Genomic DNA, 15,268 nt, shown 5'->3' with positions numbered 1-15,268 from the left:
CGCAGTCCCTGGATCGGAAGTTATCGCGTGGTCTGGGTCACACCCATTTACTCATAACATTATCAGGTTTATCGGGTCGTTGCATTCTGTTCCCTTTGTATCATAGTGCTTCTCGTGGGCACCGGCATACGGTGGCCGCTATCGATATATCCTGTATTATCTTGCAGCGTGAAACGTGTGCTCGTGGGTCTAGTGGGGCGAGTGCGCATTAGTAGTGCGCCGTGCGTGTTGGTATTGTCAGACGCCGCATGGTGAATTCATTTCGGGAGTGGAACGCGCGGTGCCCTCGGGGTATGCCTCGAGGCACATCATCCGCAGCGAGCGAGTCATCGCCTTTTGGACAATACGGGAGTCTCGTGGAGGGGTCGTTGCATTAGCGGTTGCGGTAGCGTGCAGGGAGATACATGCAGGTCAGCGACGGATCCAGGAACGGTATGAGTACGGGGGGTGCTACAGCTAGAGTAGAGTGAGTGCGTTACAAGCAAACGTGGTTGGCCAGGTCCTTTCCAAGATGAAATGTGTGATAACTGTGGATGGATGATGGAGGTATCTGTCCGGTACATGGTAGAAACAGAAACACTAGTACGACTTATTTCGAGGAAGGTTCTTTGTTTAGGACGGGGAAAGCATGAGTCGAGACCGAAAGGAAATGAAATGAAGTGAAAAAGAAAGAAAAAGAAAGAAAAGAGAACAAAAAACGTGTATTTTTACATCCATCGAGTTCGATGAGACAGGCAGATTGAAGTTCCGGAACCCATTCATGATACCAACTGCGAATTAGGCCGTCGCTTATAGATAGCGGGCGGACGACGAGGCAGCTGCCCAGCTCTGCGAAGCCAACGGGATCAGTGAGCACGTCTCTCGAATGAAGGTGAGAGCGATCTCGCCTTGTGATGGCAGTGCGTTCCATGCGTCTGCCAGCTCGCCCTGCGCTCGCCGTGCGTCGACACGTCCAACGCGTCCGTGTCTTCCTTGCTTCTCAGCGCCACGCTGATTCGCCTTCGAGTCGCGGGTCCGCCGCCCTGCGTCTCCCGCGGAGCATAAGGGAATTGCAACTCTTCGTGTGCTGCGGGGACCGTGTGGGACGGTGCGTGCTCGAGAACGGGATGGTAGTCGACGCTGGACCGAGGGATGTTGTACCTTTCAGGAACGCTCTCCTGGGGTTGCCCAGGAAACAGCGCGCCGCGCGGTAGCGACGGATCAGCTTGATACATTACATGATCATCTGCGGGGAAGCTGCTGGCAGGCAGGTGGTGATACTCATAGTTCGCGCCGCTGTACGATGGATACGGCTCGCAGCCGGGGAACCCCGGCGCGACTTGGCCCATCGGAGACCCTAGCACCATGCGCTCGTGCCAGGGCGGGGAACCATATGGGTACGCAGGGTTGATCGGAACGGGATAGGAAGGAGCGGCGTGGATGGCGATGGGGGAGATGGGAGACGGGTATGGCCAGCCTGAGGGAGGCGACCCTAAGACCTGGCCGTTTATCGGGAACATGTGGTACGGCGCTCGCGGGTCCTGGGGCGAAATGGGCCCTGCGCTCGTGGCCTGAGAGGACTGCGAAGTTTGCGATTGGAGTGGGAAGTAGGTCGTGCCGTGGTACTGCACGGCGCCGGAGAGGATGGGTTTGGCGGGGGTGGGCGGGTGCACGCTCGTGGTCGACTGCGGAGACATGGGGAGTGCGTGTACTTTGGGGATGATCGGCTCTGGGTGCTTGTAAGGGCAAAGAGCACCTTTGGTGCAGTTCGGCCATGCCAGGCAAGGTGTGTGGCGAATGACTGTGTGGAAGATGAGGTCGGTGAGATGAGATGAGTGAGGATAATGAGTGGAGGGCGTACGCACACAAATCGACCGCTATCGGGTGAAGATAAGGACAGTCTTTGACGTGGCAGAGTCCTTGCACGTATGCCCAGCAGTGGCTTTGCTTGGAGCCCGCCGACCCCTGCTGATCGGACGTGGCCGCGTCGCGCTTGCCACCAGAAAATCGAGCGTCTTCGAGTGCGAGATCCGCGAGCTTCAAATCGTGTATACTGTCGAAGAAACATGTGTTAGTGAAAAAAAAATTGACGATTAACAAATCGGGATCCTTACTAATTGCATTCGTCGCCCAACGGACACCATCCCCGATTCTTCGTGTAGTGCCTGCACAACGCAGTCCTCCACGATAGCGGCTTGTATTGAGAGATGGAAGCGGGGCGCTCTGGTTGAACCATGCTGTGGCCACCTGTGCCCTCCCATGGTCGTCCTTGCATTTGCTGGTGCTGTGGGTTCCACGTCACCCACGGTCCAGAGACTGGGAACCGCATTGTTGTCGATAGAGGAGTTGGGTATCCCTGATACGCGTAAGTGGTGTAAATGGATGGTCCCTCAGCTAAGAATCCGGATATGTGGCTATCTCAAACGTACCTGAGGCCACTGATACTGAGGAGGAGGAAAAGCCGACGTTGCTGGGGGCGAATTCGGATGAACATATTTACACTGATTTCCCTGCGGGCAGTGGCCGAGGGCATAATTTCTGCATAGCTTGCCTACGCTCTGCAGTGAGTACAGAATCGCCACATAGAATGATCAAAAAGACGCACCACGTAACCGATCTCGTCGTGAAGCCATCTCGGACATGCAAGAGAAAAGCGAAGAAAATGACAGAGGAGCTCCGGAGCGCTTGCCACTTATATGTGTGAAAAGGAACAAGGTCTAAGTGCTCAAATATCCTTTGCACGTGCCCGACACGCGAAAGTTGCCAAAAGCCACAGCTCCGTAGTCCAGGGTGGTAGAAGTGGTTGTCAAAGCGGCCCGTGGTCCATATGAGCAGCTCCGGAGAAGACAATAGTGTAAAGCATCACGGGATTAAGAGCTGCAGAGGATGTGGCGGTGGTGGATAGCCCGAGCGTAAGACACCCGGCATAGCGGACAGAAAAAAATCATAACTGAAGGAAGATGGGGGCTTCTGGACAGCCATCCGCAGAGCAAGGACCGGGGAGGAATTTGCCTAGAGGCTCATTATAAACTGCACTGCCAACGCTACAAACATGCTTTAGACACGAGCTTGACTGGATGCCTAATCGGGCAGACACACGTAAGAAAAGTGCTTACGTAAAAAGCAATCGGACTGAATCTTACCCCGTGTCCGCCGGCAAAAGTTGAACTAGTGCTGTGTGTCAGGCAATGCGGTGTTCAGCACACCTCGCCTGGGCATGACTCTCCTCCGTAGTATAACTCACCAGAGACGCGTGGCCCGCGCCATGGCACCGCCAGCGCCAACGACGCGCACCCAACGAGGTGAGCTCGAGGTGACCACGCCGAGCGAGAAAACCGTTTGTCCACCAAAGCATCCTCGTTCGAACGCGAATGACACGGCGTACTTCACCGCGTGAAGAGCATGGAAGACGTCGATCAGGAGACGTCGCCATCGTCGATCATCCTAGGACACCTCTCTCGCATCACGATTTACCTTTCGATCCAACGTTTCACCTGCTCTGCCCGTACCGCCTTTGCTTTCTCGTATCAGAGAAAATTCTCTGCGGTCACAGTTTGAACCTCTCGTGTGGCGCCGGCCGGGCTCGGATGTGATATTCCCGGTTTTTGTGGCCGAAGGAGCAAGTCCGATTTGTCCGGAGTGAGTGACTTGCAGCGAAGGTGTGGCATGCTCCCGGAGCTCGCAAGACAGGCAGCTTGGAAGAGTCGATGGTCCCTATATGTGTAGTCAGTCGAGAGGACTCTCTGATATGAATGCTGGCGATATATATTCATCCTGGCGCATCCGACGGCTACTCTTACCAGTAAATCCATGCCGCCTTGCCAAATTGGGAGGACTTGACTCTCACCGGGCGACAGCTCAGGGAAGCTTGCACTTTCAGTTCAAGTGTCTGGAGACTGCCGTCATATTAGATACGAGATGATAACGACCAGAAGCCGCTTCCTAGGCACCGAGCACTATGTACATAGAAATACGATACAGCGACAATAGCGGAATAGATCAGTAGAATATAACTCGTAGCAATACTCATAAGTTAATGACGTGATGGTCAGGGGGCTTTTTACATGTTTCCTAGGTGAGAACCAGGCGGGTTGAGCAACATGCCCGTAGTGTGATCTATTCGCTGCAGATCCGGGGCCACACCTGACTGACGGAGGCCAGACGCAAGCAGCTGGTCAGAGGGGGTTCCCATAACGTTCCCTGGCATTTGGTGACGCTTCAGGGGCGGCAAGGAGGATACGTCCTGATAGCTCGTTGAACGTGAGAAGTGGCCGAATCTCAACTCGAAAGTTTCATGTACCTCAAATGCATCTCGCGCTACTTCGTCGTGAAGGTAGTAAGTGTATGATCGAAGCGTAAAGTAGATGCGCACCTGACATATTATCCCAGCCGCGGGGATGCTTGCGAGCTGGATCAGGACCAAGAGGGTCAACCTGCATATCGTGTTCTCGGGACGATGCGCCGATAACCTGCTACCCCGATGTTAAGATCTTGCCATCCTCACAGTTTTCCGGCTAGCACTCACCCGCTGCATCATACTCACACTTTGAGCTTGCATGAGATCCGGTGCATCTATGACTTGGGGCCAATGTGCCTGTCGGGCGTCTCTCCAGCTACCAGCGGTATCGGGAAGATTGACGCTGTTGAGCCTATGCTAAGTTCAGCCACGGTAACCCGTGTCTCCAGGAGAGTACATACATAGCACTCGCAGTGCCTTTTTGTGAATTGCTCGTGCTTGCTGCAGATTCAGACCTCGGAACTTGAGGGTCGGCGTAGTTATCGCCGCCTCGTGGAGACCTAGCGGGAGCTTCTAAGCCTCTGGTGAGCGATAGATAGATTGTGGGCGAACTACCGCTTGGGGTTACCTTCTGAATACTCGCCTCGATAGAGTTCCATAAGTCTAGATGCTGCGCCAAGGTTGAGAACAACGATGCTAGGCTTTATAAAGCAGACATACTGAAAATGTCAAGCTTTTCTTCAATGCCTGTAACGCGTTGACGAGCTTGTTGCTCCTCTTCCAGACAGGCTGTGTATCTTCTGAATGCCTCCTGGGTCTCTCTCTGGGCACGAGTCAGCTCCGCCCGTGCTTTTGCTAAAGCCACACCTGTGGCCTTAATAAGCATCGAAGAAGTCTGTTGCGGAATCTAAAGACTCACGACTAGTTTCCATGTCATTTAGCAAGGACCGCATATTGTCTCCATCCACTGGCTCTGTCGAGATGGTAGAGCCCTGATCGTGATCAACTGCAGCGGCTGGTGAGCCTTGAGGCTTGATAAAGGTAAGAGCTTACTCACTTCGGTCTCCTTCATCCCAAACTGCAACGGGTTGATTGTGACTAGTCGACGCTTCGCCTTGACCCTGGAACGTTTGTAAATTTGACACTGCTGTCGCCGTGTGGATATAGTTCCGTCGAAGACGAGGGTTATGCGGGATCCCGGCCGCTTGTCGCTCGATGAATTTCCGCAAAAACGTAAGCTCAAGGTGGTCAGCCATGAGGTAAGGGGGACCTTGTATCTCTCCCTTCTGCATCAGCAACTCCAGGTGCGACATGACCTTGTCCTTGAGCTGCTGAAGCCACTCGTGCAGTTCCATGTGGTCTTGGTCGGCCCGGGCATCGTAATCTTGCCTTCGTCTCGCTTTCCTCCAGTACGTCTTTGTCAGCTTCAGCGCACGGTTGACTTCGCCGTCAAGTAGACGATACCAATCGCTTGCTTTGCGGTTAAGACGTACAGCGAGAACACCAGGCTGCACTCGGAGCTGCAACACGCATCGGCCCTCGGCGTCTGGAGGCCCCAGAATGCCCTTTTGCCCTTGATTACCTCTCGTAGCTCCGCGAGAAACGTTGCCCAGCTCGGGCCACGGTAGGTCGTCTGTCAGCATATGGGTCCGCGAGGAAGATGTAAGTTCGGTCATGCCGCGGGATTATACTATCTTTCGTATGGAACGATTACGCGGGTGATGCCCGCATGAACAGCTTTGTGTCGGTGGGAGAAAAGCGGGCCTCTGAGATTCTTTGCGGCACTCTGAATACAAGAGATAATGCACAGCCCACGCACTTGCACCGTTCCAGTCGTGAAGCAGCTGAGCAATCAATCAAGGGAATGTCATAGTAATGGCTCAGAGTTTGACAACCTGTACATGAACGGATTTGTCCAAACGCTCCCGCATCAATGGGAGGGAACGTGCTTCAGCTGGCACTCGAATTAACGCGACATCAAATCGCCTCCGCATTTTTCACAGCATCAAAAACTGCCTTATAAGTCAATTTTGGGATCGGTGGCTTTTCAAGATGCCTGTCGTGGGTTCGTCGCTCGTCAAGGTTTGCATGCGCTGGGTAGCAACTGATCCGAGAGCCCCAGGTTGGCAACATGCCGAAATGATGTCTTCATATCCTGTTGGCATCTATCCACACACTGCATGGGTGTTGCATGCACAGCATCAGTGTGACAGCTAGTTCCCGGAATGATGGACTCACCAGTAGAGGGTTTGATGCCGCCGCAGAAGTCTGGTGCCACCTTGATATGAGTATAAATGGAACCTCTCTCTATGACAGCGAACAGCATCGTCGTACTTCTAGCGCGACACTTCTTGACTGAAGTGTTGGACTCTCATCGTCGCCCTGATTATAGCTGAGGTCAACAAAAACATCAAAAGACCCTGAAGTGTGATCCCGATTGTTCAGTTGCATGGTAACGGAGCAAGAGAACGGCATGTCGCGTATGATCGTACCGTCGGAAGCCTCGAGCGCGATGATGTGACGAGAAAATCCGGCGAATTATACAGCCTTGGCCGGCCCGGCGGCACAGCTTCAAGTCTTGCACATCATGATATCTTTGCTATACAGCGGCTATTCATCCGACGCCAAAGAGAAACTGGCTGATCTCGCTGACGACAAGATATAGCGCTGACGGACACGCATCAAACACATCAGGAGGAAACGTACGTGCCTCCACCTGCGTTGATTATCTATCAGCCCCGGAACCACTAGCACGAGGTTCATGCACCACGTACGGAAACCTGGTCTCTCTAAGATCACATCGATGTTCCGACATATTTGCGGCCGATAAACTCCTTGCACATGTGGCAGCACGTTGGCTGTGGCGAAGGGACTGCGGATCGAAGATGCGACATTCAGTGGATGATTACGTAGAATTATTCAGGATGATAGCACAAATATACCGGCATTCATGGACATAATCACGGCACTAAATCAAAGAGACACAGACGACAAGCGGATTGAACTCGATTCGGCCAGTCGTCCATTGATGTTCAAAGCGGCGGCCGGACATTGACCAAGGGACATCTTTAATCGCATGACACGGCCTAGCATCGGCAGCTTCTGAATACAATGAATCGAAGGCGGCTTGCAAAATGAGCTGACGCAAAGGAAATCGAAGCTGACCTAATCCCCCGCGGTTAGAGTCTGCGGCAGGTTCATCCGTACTTGGCGGGCAATCAGAAGCTCAAACGTGTGCTTGTCTCGCTGTACGAATAGAGACCATGACGCCAACAGTGCCCGCGCAGTGGATGCAAAAAATAAACCGACAGAGGTTCAGAGATTAAACTTTGCATGATGTTTGGTGCAGGAACCTGAAGCCTGCGGAACGTGCCAGCCGGTGAGTGGGAGGCTGGGTTTTCATCCGACATACAGCAGTGACGGTGCTTTGTGCGTCGAGAAGGAGCTTTTGGCAGAGAAGATGGCATCATTAGGTAATTGAGGATACACGTCGCTAGCCGAGGTCACGACGTGATGAGGTCGCTTATTCGGGACCGGACAATTGTATAACAGTCGCTGCATGGTAAGGTGACCGACGTATCATGTCGTAATGCTCATGTGGGCGGGAACGATAAGCCTGTGGCGGTCATTTGGTCCAGGGCTGGCTGTTTTCGATATGTGCTGCCGATACATGGCCGCAAACAGCACCGTGTGATATTGACTTTGATATTTCTGTCACCTTCTTCCGGTTATCCAGGAGATTACGTGGCCAGAAGAGGTCCCCAAGAGAATGAGGCCAATGGACAGCAACGAACTAGCGCAATACTTCGAAGAGCGGCGGATCCACTTGATACAAACGCATGAAGAACGGGACTCGCACTGCACATGCTAAGCTGAACAATGAGGTTGCATAGGCGCACAAGGGGAGGGGTCGGTCCATGGTTCGGTCGGGAAGCTTTGGCCGAGCACTAAGTAAGCTGTGCATATCTTTTATGTCAATGATGGATCGAGTAGGATGGCTGGATAGTGGTGTGCAACACGAGGTCATCAGGGAAGTCGGGGATAATGCCCAACAAGACGCGTGAGCGTAAGCGTCGGAACTGCCAAGATTGCCGGCAGGAACTCACTTGTCCGTGCAATCGAAGACTTGTCAATGCCTTTCTTAGGTTAGTTCTTCCTTCAATCACGAAGCCCCGTCCGCGATTACATGTATTTTGTAAACGGCCCATGTCAAATGACAACTCGTACCTGAGCGTCACGCATGAGACCACAATGTACGACTTCGGTTGCATCCGCTTTGTGCCTAGAGTTAGGTGCTTCTGCGAGGAGTCTGAGCTCTGAGATAGCTCTCGATCGACGCATAAGAATCTGAACGTCAACAGCTCCGAGTAGCCCAACAATCCTGGGAGCAGACTTTACGAGATGTTCGAAAATTCAATCGCGCGGTGCCATGCGATGACTGATCTGCACGGATCTCAAATGTCAGACAAGCTGTCACAAATGCGATAAAGTCTCACCAATCACGGATGGATAGTGTTGCGAATTACATATTTGTTCAACAAAGTCGGTATAGAAATGCCATATATAGGTCTCATCTTTCCGGCTTGGCCACTTGTGACAGGGACCAAACTTCTGTCTTCTGCAGATACACGCGGCGGAGAAAGACCACTAAACTTTTGTCGGGAAGTTGAATGGTTCGCATAAGCAGATGCCACTTGACAGCATCAACTGCCATCTTTGAAAACCCGACCCAACTTTCAGCATAGAAGACAAGCACCATGTGGCAGTCCTGGAGCTTAGCATTGCGACCTTTGCCCGAAGCAAGGATGACCTTTGAGCTCATATTGCCTGAAAGGCGGGCCCCTCTATACAAGGACAGCCAGAGAGTCGGGCCGACGGGGGCTAGATAATTTTGACGAACTGACAGGTTCATCCCAACCTAGGTTCCACTGATGTTCTTGGGTCTTTCCGCAGTCACGAGGCAAGCTTCCGAAAAGGAACGAATCTAGATAATGGCCCATTCACGACATTGACACGCGTCCATCAAGTCTAATAAAGCCGTGCAGTTCGGGCTCACAGACTGTAGACCATTTTTGGCCTAAGCCCCACTACACCACCACCCTTTCCATCCCAGCCCGCAATTGGAGCACGACAGACGGGACAGCTGCAGGAGAACCGATGTCGACGGAGCAGTTTATGGGCGACAAGGGTGATTCATCCATCGGGATTCATCACATGCAGTCGCAACGCCCAAGGTCGTACAGAACAGCATCAGCGGAAGCAAAGCATCAGACACCAGATGAACTTACCGCGCGACTAGCCGTTCCCCCATCGGCCCAGAGAATGTTGCACGTTGCATGGACGTCTTCACAGCCGTGAAGAGGCAGTCCCCACAGCAGATATGCCCGCACGGAGTGACAGTCGCATTCGTCGGCGGAGAGAAGCAGATGGGGCACGTATATGCTGATAAAGGCTCATTCGCCTGTGAAGGCGTCTGTTCTCGGGTATCTATGGTCGCCTCCCGCTTGCGCTTCGACGAAGATGGATGGGAGACACTTAGACCAGCCTGCGGGATTTCGTCTCTTCCCATAGGCCCGCCTACTGAAGTTGAGGGAATCATCACAGAATGGCCTCCTGAGCCTATCTTCTCCGGCATGAGGACTGCATCGATTGTGCCGCTATGATGCTGAGTCACAGTACTGGATTCTGCCTGCTGTCCTTCGTAGTGAGCCTCAATCCGGCTGGGCCCAGCAATCGGCGTCTCCTCAGCCACTAAGGGACTCAGGCATCGTATTAAGTCTGCTGACACTGCATCTGTCGACGCAGTGTGCATGCTCCGCGCGTCCTGTGAAATGGTAAAACTGGCTCCGTGTGTTGACACACCAGCGGCAAGCGGGTTAATGTGCGGTAAGTGTCCGGATCGAACTTTGAGGTCTCCAGTCTCAGCCGTCTCGGCATCTCCGCCATAGCCTGCGGGACTCTTGAATGATGAACCAGAATTGATATCGGGACACGCACTGCCATTTGAACTATGCCCCAGTCTCCGTTGCTTCCGCCTATATTCGCCGTGAACATTGCGATTTATTTCCGAGACAGTGGATAAAGAAGCAGGAGGATTTGTTCCACCCATCGCAAGTGATTCATCGGCTTCTGAGGTGACATCTGGTGTCGCTCTGCTGGCATGAGATACAGATGAAGAGCTAGCCTGAGGGCTAGAAGCAGAGCCCGAGGCGGGTGCAGAAGAGAAAGTATACCGTGGTCTCGCCCGGAGAGACTGGGGAGACCTGGATGATACTGTGGTGGGCGTAGGAAGGGGGACGCCTGACGATGAGCTCATGAGCTCGTGAACTTGATCGATATCTTCTTGCATTTGGTCACGGCGAGGACGGGCCTTGAAAAAGAACTGTTGAGTCGTTGCAGGCTTGTACACTGGTCTGACTTACCATTAAAAGGATCTCAATTGAAGCAAATTATGCGACCACAACACAATATCGCTGCTGACTCAAGCACAGATGACGATCGTCGTCGATAACAGAAACGATATACAGTTGCCGTGCAGAAAATTGAGCCCTAAGTGGAGCCAGAAAGTCGCTACAGACAGAGGCCAGTCGAGTTGAATGTAGGCCGTACACTGAGGTTGAACTGCGATAAGCACTCTGGTCCCCAAACAGTCCGACGTTTCATGAAAGCGGCAACCACGTGACCTCATTGGAACACGTCTGCTCAAACGCCGCCACTGGACGTCTGCACATTCTCCATTTCGTCGTGCTGGCAGGCTAGCCATCGTCAAAGCAGGCCTTTGCAAAATGGCTGAAGAACTAGAACGGTCGGGCTCGCCTACTCTTCTTGACAAGCTGGATGAGATTGTGCCCGCCCCGCTTGCTCAGTTCGACGCTTTCCCCAAGGTGCCTTCCACGTACAAGACGCGCTCAGAGTCTCGGGGATTTCTCACTCTTTTCGTGGCGATCGTGGCCTTCCTGCTCATTCTGAATGATCTTGGAGAGTATATCTGGGGCTGGCCTGATTACGAGTTCAGCGTCGATACGGACAGCGCAAATGACTTGAATATTAATGTGGATCTCGTCGTCAACATGCCATGTCGATGTAAGTCTCGCAAGTCTCGCATCCTCGCATTCGTACGCTTTGGATGAATGCTTTCCGCTGTTCATGGAATTATTTCCGCTATCATGTCGCTTGTGACTTCGGCTGCCGGACGTTGCACCGACGTGCGTCGTCGCCAACACCGTGCGTTTGATTGCTCTGCATTGTCTCGAATACCTTCTTGTATGCTTTTGGCATGTGATCAATAGCTAACGTGTCAAATTTAGTCTTGAGCGTCGATTTACGTGATGCTGTTGGCGACAGGCTATATTTGAGTCGCGGGTTTCGTCGGGATGGTACGAAATTCGACATTGGGCAAGCAACGTCTTTGAAGGAGCATGCTGCGGCGCTGTCTGCTCAGCAGGCCGTCGCTCAGTCACGCAAGTCCCGCGGCTTCTTCTCAATGCTCTTTCGGCGAAACAGTAACCAATATCGACCGACCTATAATTATCAAAAAGACGGAAGCGCATGTAGGATCTATGGCACCATCACCGCGAAGAAGGTTACCGGTACGTAACTAGCGCATGCATGTTTAACCGTGTTAACCAGTCTGTTTAGCGAATCTGCATATAACCACAGTCGGACATGGGTACACGAGCCGAGATCATGTCGACCATCACCGTGCGTCCGCCCTTGTTCTGGATAGCCCTTGCTCATGCATCTGATCAGTCATGAATCTCTCCCACGTTATCACTGAGTTCTCGTTTGGGCCCTATTTCCCCGACATTACTCAGCCTCTCGACGACTCCTTTGAGTTGACGCATGATCGTAAGCCGCAGCCATCCTTTTTCGCTCAGCGGAGAACCGACGTCTTGTTCATTTCCTCAGCATTCGTGGCATATCAGTACTATCTCCATGTCGTCCCGACAACATACATTGCGCCGCGGTCCGCGCCATTGCATACTCATCAGTATAGCGTGACGCACTATACCCGCAAGCTGGCTAGCCATCACGGCACTCCGGGCATTTTCTTCAAATTTGATATGGAACCGCTCAGCCTGACAATCCATCAGCGGACGACCACTCTCGTACAGTTACTGATCAGGTTCGTGTGTGAGATGCGCTTCGTGGACGGTGACGTTAACACTTCGACAGATGTTTCGGCGTCGTCGGTGGCATATTCGTCTGCATGGGGTATGCAGTTCGTATCACGACTCGTGCCGTGGAGGCCGTCTCCGGTGTGGACAGGACGCAAGGCATCGTCGCAGCGGAAGCAAGTGGCATTGGTGTCGGTATCCGTAAACGATTTGGAAGCGCCGACCTGCGGTTGCGTCCAGGCTCGAACAGTGGGAGAGCTGTCAGACAAGGATCGGGCTGGACTGTAGAGGGCGGTACCCCTTATGGAAGTTATGCAGGAACTCCTGTCACCGCTGGATTCCCGACTTCGGCAGGGTACCCGTCGTCGCCTTACAGCCCTTCCGTCTCAAGCCCGCATCCGAGTGCTCCACCTCCTCACCGTCGAAATGCCTCCGGTCTGGGCTTAGGAATATCGTCTCCTTCGTTTGGCCCTTCACCACGCACCTCGGCCTTTTCCACCACAGGGTTGCCCTTTCCGACGGCTGCGACTGCGGGATCACCATACGCTGGTGGGCCGTCCGTGCCGCCTACGCCAGGGTCAGCTGGAAATGGCTTCTACACGCACTTCCCTCCGACGCCGAACCCTGCGAATGAAGCTGGCTCTGCATTCCCCAGCTCGCCTATACCTGAAGCGTCAACGTTTGCCACACAGCAGGCCCTGCCATCTCATCCTCCGAGGAGAGAGAGTGGGCTGGGGCATTCGACCAAGGAAAGCATTAGCAAGGGGAAAGCTGATTGAAATAGCATTGCGAACGCGTTTGATACAGGGACTCCATTGGTCATATATGTCGTTGCTATCTGTGTTGTACCGTATCAAGTTAGTTCCATCTTGCTGCGCAACGTGTCTTCTTGAGTAGATGGCATGTTGAGCCTCATCAGTCAGCGGCGTCACTATCGTCCACCGGGCAGCCAGTGCTGGACAGACTCGAACTGCAACATGCGGACGCTGGCTTAGTGGACTTCGAACGATGTGGCTTAAAGCCTGCCGCGATGCTGTAGAGCATGTGACCGCGTATGCGATCCCGACACGCTCGTATTTGGACTTGCTTTGGACGCCACACCACTACCTGATGCTAGGCGACCTGAACTTGCTGCCCCATTTTTCAGTGCTGAGATAGTTCAATAGTTCGTCGAAAACTAGGGGACACGGTGCTATGCGCTTTCGGGCCAACATAGAGAATGTGACCACGTTCTACAGTGAGAACAAGCGCGGCCTCCCCGAAGCAAGCTGACCCGCCTTAGGGATCGCACAAACCATAGAGAGGCTGCAGAAGCGATGCATCATCAAGTTTACGGAGAATGAGATGCATATCATCTGCAATAGTGATGCAAGCGAGGGCAGTATTCAAGTTTGGTCGTACGTGTACCGGTATCAAAAGCGTATGTGCGGAAGACAAGCTGATGACTATCCGGATTGCATCTGCAGACAGATCAAGGTGCCCTCTCTTTTCACGGACTACCGCATACAGTCGAATGCGAATAATGAGATTAGTCTTAATCTCTCCACGGAAGCCCTGTCGTCTGCACTACGGTCTGCGTCATCGCCCGCAAGTACGTCGTTCGCGTCAGATAGCGAGGTTGTCATGAAGTATGTTGCCGCTCAAGCACGAAGGATAAAAGTTCTGATTAGCAACGAAGGTTGGCGAAGAAGAACGACCAGGCGGTGTTGAGTTTCGAGATCAGCGGCAGAACGCGGTTGGACAAGCGGATACGTGTGGCACACGATGTGCGAATAGAGGTTATGAAACCACAGGATACCGCCAGACTGAAAGAGCCAATGTGCCCCGAGCCTGAGGTGCGTGTTGGTTCTGGTACGAAATGGCTGAGCTCCCTACGTCGTTCCCCGTATCTCAGGTTCACATTCTGCTCCCGCCCTTAGCAAAGCTACGCACGGTGGTTGAACGTATGCGCCCTCTCGCTGCAGACGTCATTGCAATGCGTGCGAGCGGGTCTGGTTGCTTGCAGTTATGTGCCCACACAGACAATGCACGCGTTGATGTCTCGTGGAAGAACCTGACGAACCCGAAGATGAGTGAGTGCAGCTCCGAAATTTTGTGTTGTGTTTGATGAAATCTGCAACAACATTTCCTACAGCACAAGACGGAAGCAGTCAGGATCCAAGATCGTCCTTTGCAGATGACGATGCGGAGAGACGAGACCCTACACGCATGTACGGTGTGGTAGTGTCGCTCAAGAGCTTATCAAAGTTCTTGGGCAGCCATATCGTATCTACGACGACAATTGCCTGTATGCAATCTATTAGCTTCCCCAGTACTGCGTTGGCACAATGGGCTCATTTTGCATTTCAGGCATATGCCAAGGACATTGTATCATCCTTTATGTCTATATCGGCGAGATAGCCGACGCAGGCGGTGTCCTAACATTCTACATTCCTGCCATCATCGACGATGCGTGATCACTCTCCGTGCTGTGCTCTTGCATCGTTGACTAGATTGTTACCCATTAGTGCTTTTTACTACATACCCGTTCACCCGTGAACAACGTGCTTGACCAACTTCTCTGATGCTGTCCTAAAACTTGTGGCTACAATAAACCCTGGACAACTAAACTAAATACCCGAATCATCGAATCTTCAGGGGAGACTGCACCATTCAGTTCAGGCTCTCGGGTGACAGTAACTTGAAATGGGTGCCAGTAGTCTTATTTATTTGATCAAAATGCTGCATGCGGATCCTTGAAGGCGAGTTCCCTTGCTAATATAATACAAGTCAATAATTCGGGAGGCAAGACGAAAAGAAACAGATGTGACGTGATGCGCTAGCTACGTGTACGAGTACACTACGATGCAGATTCCGGTGCCACCGGATTTCTACAAAGGTATCGTTGCGGCCTTCTGGACATTTTCATATGTTGATGTACTTCAGTTTACTTTGA

General features: G+C 52.7%; 5 protein-coding genes across 5 annotated transcripts; 2 read left to right on the top strand and 3 right to left on the bottom strand.

The window, feature by feature from the left end:
* Nucleotides 1–845: 845 nt before the first annotated feature.
* LAESUDRAFT_759614 (uncharacterized protein) lies at nt 846–2,612 on the bottom strand (the record flags this gene model as incomplete). The annotated part of the gene is made up of 5 exons (XM_040912612.1): nt 846–1,780; nt 1,845–2,032; nt 2,094–2,335; nt 2,409–2,530; nt 2,585–2,612. 5 exons carry the CDS (start codon nt 2,610–2,612, stop codon nt 846–848), a joined length of 1,515 nt encoding a protein of 504 aa, XP_040763821.1.
* Nucleotides 2,613–4,919: 2,307 nt separating this feature from the next.
* LAESUDRAFT_654077 (uncharacterized protein) lies at nt 4,920–5,859 on the bottom strand (the record flags this gene model as incomplete). Its single annotated transcript, XM_040904466.1, has 3 exons — nt 4,920–5,083; nt 5,136–5,222; nt 5,274–5,859. The coding sequence occupies 3 exons, from the start codon at nt 5,857–5,859 to the stop codon at nt 4,920–4,922; spliced, it is 837 nt and encodes a 278-aa protein (XP_040763820.1).
* Nucleotides 5,860–9,083: 3,224 nt separating this feature from the next.
* LAESUDRAFT_726288 (uncharacterized protein) lies at nt 9,084–10,858 on the bottom strand. The gene is made up of 4 exons (XM_040909000.1): nt 10,639–10,858; nt 10,214–10,586; nt 9,505–10,165; nt 9,084–9,359 (listed from the first exon to the last, which is right to left on the bottom strand). Exons 1-4 carry the CDS (start codon nt 10,639–10,641, stop codon nt 9,269–9,271), a joined length of 1,128 nt encoding a protein of 375 aa, XP_040763819.1. The 5' UTR covers nt 10,642–10,858; the 3' UTR covers nt 9,084–9,268.
* A 73-nt stretch (nt 10,859–10,931) lies between these two features.
* LAESUDRAFT_813009 (DUF1692-domain-containing protein) lies at nt 10,932–13,277 on the top strand. The gene is made up of 6 exons (XM_040914453.1): nt 10,932–11,299; nt 11,524–11,805; nt 11,855–11,917; nt 11,966–12,064; nt 12,125–12,341; nt 12,392–13,277. The coding sequence occupies exons 1-6, from the start codon at nt 11,002–11,004 to the stop codon at nt 13,110–13,112; spliced, it is 1,680 nt and encodes a 559-aa protein (XP_040763818.1). The 5' UTR covers nt 10,932–11,001; the 3' UTR covers nt 13,113–13,277.
* Nucleotides 13,278–13,527: 250 nt separating this feature from the next.
* On the top strand, nt 13,528–14,789 carry LAESUDRAFT_654397 (cell cycle checkpoint; the record flags this gene model as incomplete). The annotated part of the gene is made up of 7 exons (XM_040904480.1): nt 13,528–13,570; nt 13,616–13,730; nt 13,800–13,961; nt 14,012–14,168; nt 14,228–14,405; nt 14,468–14,620; nt 14,683–14,789. The coding sequence occupies 7 exons, from the start codon at nt 13,528–13,530 to the stop codon at nt 14,787–14,789; spliced, it is 915 nt and encodes a 304-aa protein (XP_040763817.1).
* Between the last annotated feature and the right edge of the window lie 479 nt (nt 14,790–15,268).

This window comes from Laetiporus sulphureus (assembly GCF_001632365.1).
Source record: "Laetiporus sulphureus 93-53 unplaced genomic scaffold LAESUscaffold_22, whole genome shotgun sequence".
Lineage (NCBI taxonomy): Eukaryota > Fungi > Basidiomycota > Agaricomycetes > Polyporales > Laetiporaceae > Laetiporus > Laetiporus sulphureus.
Note: the sequence above shows the minus strand (reverse complement) of the source record. Positions and strands in the feature narration are given on the sequence as shown.

Coding starts and splice junctions, on each gene's coding strand:
- LAESUDRAFT_726288 (XM_040909000.1), bottom strand. Junction 10,166..10,213: donor GGGGCATAGTTCAAATGGCA/GTGCGTGTCCCG, acceptor AGAGTCCCGCAG/GCTATGGCGGAGATGCCGAG. Junction 9,360..9,504: donor GGGGAACGGCTAGTCGCGCG/GTAAGTTCATCT, acceptor GTTCTCCTGCAG/CTGTCCCGTCTGTCGTGCTC.
- LAESUDRAFT_813009 (XM_040914453.1), top strand. CDS start 11,002: ATGGCTGAAGAACTAGAACGGTCGGGCTCGCCTACTCTTCTTGACAAG. Junction 11,300..11,523: donor CGTCAACATGCCATGTCGAT/GTAAGTCTCGCA, acceptor TGTCAAATTTAG/TCTTGAGCGTCGATTTACGT. Junction 11,806..11,854: donor CACCGCGAAGAAGGTTACCG/GTACGTAACTAG, acceptor CAGTCTGTTTAG/CGAATCTGCATATAACCACA.